General features: G+C 44.2%; 1 protein-coding gene across 2 annotated transcripts in view; it reads left to right on the forward strand.

Annotated features, from left to right (window-relative positions):
- MCCC2 (methylcrotonoyl-CoA carboxylase 2) overlaps window positions 1-4,764 on the forward strand; it is a 29,790-nt gene extending 25,026 nt beyond the window's left edge. For both annotated transcript variants that reach the window (XM_026036150.1, XM_026036160.1), the window contains exons 16-17: window positions 157-242; window positions 3,560-4,764. In XM_026036150.1, coding sequence (XP_025891935.1) covers window positions 157-242; window positions 3,560-3,677 — 204 coding nt within the window. In that variant the 3' untranslated portion in view covers window positions 3,678-4,764. The remainder of the gene's footprint in view (window positions 1-156; window positions 243-3,559) is intronic.
- Window positions 4,765-6,000: the final 1,236 nt, after the last annotated feature.

Consider the following 6,000-nt stretch of genomic DNA (forward strand, 5'->3'; position numbering starts at 1 on the left):
ATTAGCTTAATAATTGTAGGTAAAAAAGAGGAAAACTGTGGAGAGAAGTTTAGGCAGTTTCTCCTTTTTTGGTGCTGTTATATAAAGCTCTGCTTTCATTGTAGAAGAAAGTCRTAAAGTATTTCTTACCCTGTTTATTCCTGTGTTTTATTACAGTTTTCTGAGGCAGATGAAGCAGCATTGAAGGAACCCATCATTAGGAGGTTTGAGGAGGAAGGAAACCCTTATTATTCCAGTGCAAGGTATCCTRTAAATGACTCCTCCAGAACTTGGTTGTAAGCACAAAACATATTGCTAACGCCAAGATCTTGGTGTTGAGCTTTGCCTGAAGTGCAGGTGTGTATTGCAACAGGCTCCAAAACAGTGGCTGGTCTGTGATATTGCAGGAGGTCTCCATTCAGCAGGCAGGTTCCCTGAGCAGTGATACAGCAGGGAGATGTTTGCTGCTGATTCCAACTGCTGCTGATTTAAAAGTCGTCTGATGGATTTCAAATTCTATATATTCTGCTCAATTTACATATATATATTCTATATATTGTGGGTAAGTTTTGTACTGTTCTCACTCCTGCAATGCCAGCACTTTGCAAGTTTCAGTGTAACTAAGCGGAGAAAGATGAAGGGTATAGGCTTTGCACTTAAAGTTAAAAAAAAACAGAAGAGGTTTGATTTAGTTATCTGCAGTCTGGGAAGTCTGGAAACAATCTGAATAAAAAGTGTTTGAAATGGAATAAATTTTGATGTAGGTGCAGACAGAAATTGGCTGAAGAGGTGGGAGCAGAGAGACTCTGTAAATATCCTAGAATGTAAATGTCCTAGAAAAGCCAGTAAGAGGAGAAAATAGGGTCTTTTTTGTCCGACTTCATATATGTTAGGTGGCCTGTCCTTCATTAAAGAAGCATGTTCCCTCTCATCTGCACAGGCCCAGTCTGCCCGGTCCAAATCGCTCTTGGCAGAGACAGGTGGACCTGTTGGTAGACACTGCCTCTGCCCTGATTTTCTGCCTTCCTGTCATGCCCGTGCCTTGTGCCTTCATGTGCTGCTAGGTCCTAAACGAGATCCGAGCTCAAAAGCTCAAGTAGGGTAATGGAAGTAATGAAAACTGGGAAGCAGCTGCCAACGAGAAACAGCCCCAGTGGCACGAGGTCCCACCGCAGTCTTAGCCGGAGGGATTCAGCCACCTGTACCCTGGAGCCAGCCCGTGTGTGAGGCACCATCAGCAGGTCCTTATTTTCCAGCACTCTCCGTGGCTGAGGGAGAGAGCATAACCTGCCTCCTTTGCACCAAAGCAACCTTCCTTTCCGCTCCCAAGTGCCTCCCAGCTAACAGTTGGCTCCCAAGCATCAGGGCGCAGCGCTGAGAGGGAATTCTGGCCGACTGGCTTCTGCGTCCTCCCCCGGAAGGGCAGCACCAAACTTGGCCCAACAGCTTGGTATTCCAAGAGAAAAGGATGGCAGGGAGGGATGTGCCCGGCTTTCCCTATTACCTCTCAAGAATAGGCAGTTTGGAAACTTCCTCACGCTATTCTCTTGGCAAAGGGATCAGGCTGCAAATGGCCATGGAGATTGTTGTGACCCTTCCAGTTGGCTTCCTAAAGCTTTGGATCAAGCTTTGAGCAGAAATAATGAAAGGGGAGCAAGATGATTTCATGATCATAAAATAAAAGCAAATTTTCTTATTTGTTCTGTCTATGTAATTTTGCTTGCAAATTATAACTTGTTATATGTACAGGATGTCGATGCTGCTCTCCATAGCTGCATTTTCTAATCGAACTCCAATCAGTTACCTGATTAGAGCCTTTTGTACTGAGCATTCTTAATTAACGGGAGGCGTTAGGCTGCACCCTTCTTAATGAGCTCTATTAATCTGCTTACAGGTTTCCAAGAGGAGTTTAGTCAGTGTACATCATGACAAATTGCATGAGCATTTAACTTTGCGGGGCTGAGCATTTCTTTTACTCACAGCATCTCTGTTATGAATGTTTTATGAGTGYAGATGTGATTCATGTTCTAGCAGTGGTGTTTTAATAGATAGTTTAATTATTGATGTTACATCCCAGCAGAGAAAGTAGTTTTCTTTAAACAAAGAGAAGCAGGAGCCAGGGGTGACTGTATGAAAGCAGCTCCTCTGTTACGCGGTGTCGGATCTTTATGGACGTCAGTAAAAGTTCACTAACTGTGGTTACAGAAAACAAGTTTGTCACAAAAATGTGTTTCATGTTTGGAAAAGTGTTTATTAGGGTGGCAGTCACTGTAAAATTGCAGCTGGGCGAGCACCACAGTGGGACGGTGATTATTTTTTAATTCCGTTTATCCCTGCGCTCCCCAGGCTCTGCTAACAGATGTGTTAAACACTTTCACAAAATACGAGGTACTTCATTCAGTTCTGGCGTTTTTCATAAATAGCAAAGTTCATTGCAAATGTGGCAGATCGAGCAGGCCTGCAGTGGTCAGAGAGATTAAATGTGCTTTAGAATAGAAGTCGCTCTATTGGTGATGCTTCTTGCAGTCAAGTGGTTTTACTGTCCTAAAAAGACAAAGGCCTGGGGCAAGGGAGGAGACCCACTGTCCTAACTACAGATACTGCGCTTATGTTCTTGCAGACCCTGCTTAGCGTGTGTGCTGAGTTAACAAGGCTTGAGTTGTAGCCATGTGCAGTGTCCTGTGGAAATATTGCTGTATTAATAAGTGCCAGGCAGGTAATAGATACACAGTGCTAACAGTTTTGTGGACTGCTGGGAGTTTTAATAGAGGTTTTGTTTTGAGTAGGGTAGAGCTGAAGGATTTATCTGTCTTTTCCTTTAGATATAAAGGACTTTAATTTTGGGGTAATCAAAGAGGCTGTTTGCAAGTGATCATGAGTTGGAGGACTTGGGAATTTAGTATTTGCTCAGACATTCCCTCCTCATTTAACTGCCTTCAGGGCTGTACTAGGGGGAGCATCAGCTTGTATAGTTTAGAAACTGACTTCAGAAGAAATAAATACGTCGTTGGAAATAATTACATTGGAAATATATAAAAATTTGCTCTTAACTCTTWAAAGCACGAATTGCTTTTAAGCTTGAAACATTCTAATTGGACAACTGGAAGAGTATCGGACACGTAAGTAATGATGTGACTTAGTCCCAAAGTTCCAGCATTCTTAATAAAAGAGGGYAATTCCTTAACAAAAAGGATTTTTTTCCATCATTTTTCCAAAACATTCCAACAATGGAATTGTTCTCCAGTGGATTAAAAAATATTAAACAACAACCAAGTTCTCTTTTCATACTAACTTCATACTAAAACAAGTGTGAACATTCTCATTTTAAATCTGCAATTTGGCATAATCCCTTTATTCAGAGTTTATACCTTGCTCTAGAAGGCAAATTGCACCAGTAAAAGGATACACATGACACTGTTGTATTGATGTTAAGGGGAATTAACCCCAGGGCTCGATGCAGAATTTAGCTCTTTAGTCCTCCTGCTCTAGTAGATCTGGTGTCAGTTTGGTGTGCTTGAAAACCTCCCTGCTGTAAACTATATACATTAATTTCCCTCTATTATTGTTATTTTTTCCCTAGGTTGTGGGATGATGGAATTATTGATCCGGCTGACACGAGACTGGTTTTGGGCCTCAGTCTCAGCGCAGCGCTGAATGCACCTACTAAGAAGACAGAATTTGGGATTTTCAGGATGTAATGCAAGTGTCCCCATTGCCTGTGTATATTGTAACTGGGGCTAGAGAGCAAATTCTCTGCTGTGCTGAGGTGTTTTGAACTGAGGAAAAAAGTAAAGATTTATACTGCACTCTTTTGGAWGGAAGTGTCTTAATTATATGTTTTCACTGAGGAATCCTCACGCTGCACTGCAGTGTTTTAACRTTGATTTCTGGTCAGTCACTGATAGTGTCGTGTGTAACACCTGGGTCCATTTGGCTGAATAACTGGTAACTTCTGGCACTGCTAAATGTTTGACACGAGACATTTGCATTATCCCTTCAGTAAAACTGTGCAAAGTATGCTGTATATTTGCTGCTTATGAGCTCTCTTATTTCTTTTAGTTCTATTTTGTATGTTTCCTGTAGGTGCAATCCAACAAAATCCACGCTCAGTGGTCAGTGATTTCTGCCAAGCCCGAGTGCAGTAGGGGCAGCGGGGTGGCTCAGCACAGCCTGAAACTAGAGACGTCACACAGCTGTTGGTGCCTTGGCCTCCATCCAAAAAACCATTGCCCTCCTGTGTGATTCCCTGAGGACCAAACGTCAGGGAGCCTGGCGGCCGGCCGGCTCCTTCCGCAAGAGCCGGAGAGGCCTATGGACACCCATGGGAGCTGCAGGGTGCCGGGCGCTTTCAGAGCCCGCGGCGGCTGCTGCTGCCGCCACGTTTCCGTGCTTGTGAGCCCTCTGGTGACTCCGTGTGCACAGACCCTGCAGTGTCCCCGCATGGATCCRTACTCCACGCGCAGCTCGCGCCTGGCTGCTGCTCTTGGGCTGTTAACGGCAGTGCTGGGGAGCCTTGTTGAATCCCATTTATTTAGGGTAATTTTGCTGCGGTGTAATATGCTTTTAGGGAGTTAAATGTCTGGTGTTTCGTTTGTTCTCTTCACATATGTTGTACCTCATAGAGACTAAACGCTTGGTGTGTACTTTGCCCAGAATAGCGAGGTAAATATTGTGCTAGCTGGAATTAGGAAGGGAATTTTACCTACGTTGCATCTGTGGGTGTTCAAATACCAAGTATGTAATGGCTAAATATYTTTTTACCAGAATAAATATTTTTTGCAGGAATATTTCTTACTGGAGACCAAAGTGTAGCACAGTTAATGTCCTCTCCTACAYGGGCCTGGGAGAAGCAGAACGATTGCCCACAGCAATGATCTTCCACGATGACTTGCCAGCAGAGTCTTCCTGGACATGCAGCCCCTTGGTTCCAGGAGGGGGAAGGAAGGTGCCATAGCTGCCTCTCAGCTGCGTTTTGGAACAAAGGAAAGAAGTAAATGCGTTAGAAGGGAGGGTTTCAATGCAGAATAAGCAGASCCCAACACCAGTTGTGCTGTTGGGTCTCTGGTGTGCCCCTATGATGCATCAAGTGGCCCATTTTCTACCTCACAGAGAATAAATCCRTCCAAAACATGGCCCATAGCAAAAGTCTGTGCATGTTACTCTGTCATGCTGGTGTGCATGTTCTTAGGATATGAAGTACTTATTTAACAGAGATGAATAATTTAAAATTCTGTAATAAAACAGCAACAGGGCGTAGAGYTGTATTTTCATGTCATTGCTTCTTGTTCTCGTGTCTTGGCAAGATGAGATGTGGTGTTGGTCGTGGCCCCAGGAATTCTTTCTTGTGAAGACACTGCAATGTTATGTATGGTTGCTGGGCATTTGAGATGCCTTGAAAAGTGCAGATTTTCAGGTAGATGTMTAAAAAGGCCACGGAGAATTAAGAAATTGCCCTCAGTCCCATGATTGCTCTTAGTGGCTTCTAAGAAAAAGAAACTCTGTTTTTGAAGAAACTTTGTCTGAGTGCTGCAGAGCTGATAGTTCAGACAGCCGCTGCCTTCCTGCTTTGACTCTGGACCGGCATCCCAAGCAGGTTATCCCGGACCCTAACAGCCAGGGATGGCTCTGTTGGCAAGATGGGTAATGAAACCGCTCTGAGTTGGGCACGGTCACTAGATGCAGGTAATGAAGGCAGATGTGTGGTGGGGACCATCTGCGATGCTAACCGGTTACGTCTGCAAGGACAGTTGCTTACGTTTATCAAAACTTCTTCCCCTAAATATGTGTACAAAACGTGTCCCTGAATAAATCAGGCGGTTCTGCCTCAGTAATGCCTATCTTTGGAAACATGGTAAGCAAATGGCATTCATCAGCATGAGTTCATTAGCTTCCCATCAGCGTGTTGCGTTCAGGGGCAGCTGCAGAACAGGCCCTACATTCAACATGAGCGATTCAAAGAATCACCAGTGATTATCGCTTCCCCCTTGCACCTGAGAAAACCTTGGGAGAGCTGCTGCCCTT

The sequence above is a fragment of the Nothoprocta perdicaria genome, unplaced genomic scaffold, assembly GCF_003342845.1.
Source record: "Nothoprocta perdicaria isolate Ctin4 unplaced genomic scaffold, notPer1 scaffold_1, whole genome shotgun sequence".
NCBI classification, from domain to species: domain Eukaryota; kingdom Metazoa; phylum Chordata; class Aves; order Tinamiformes; family Tinamidae; genus Nothoprocta; species Nothoprocta perdicaria.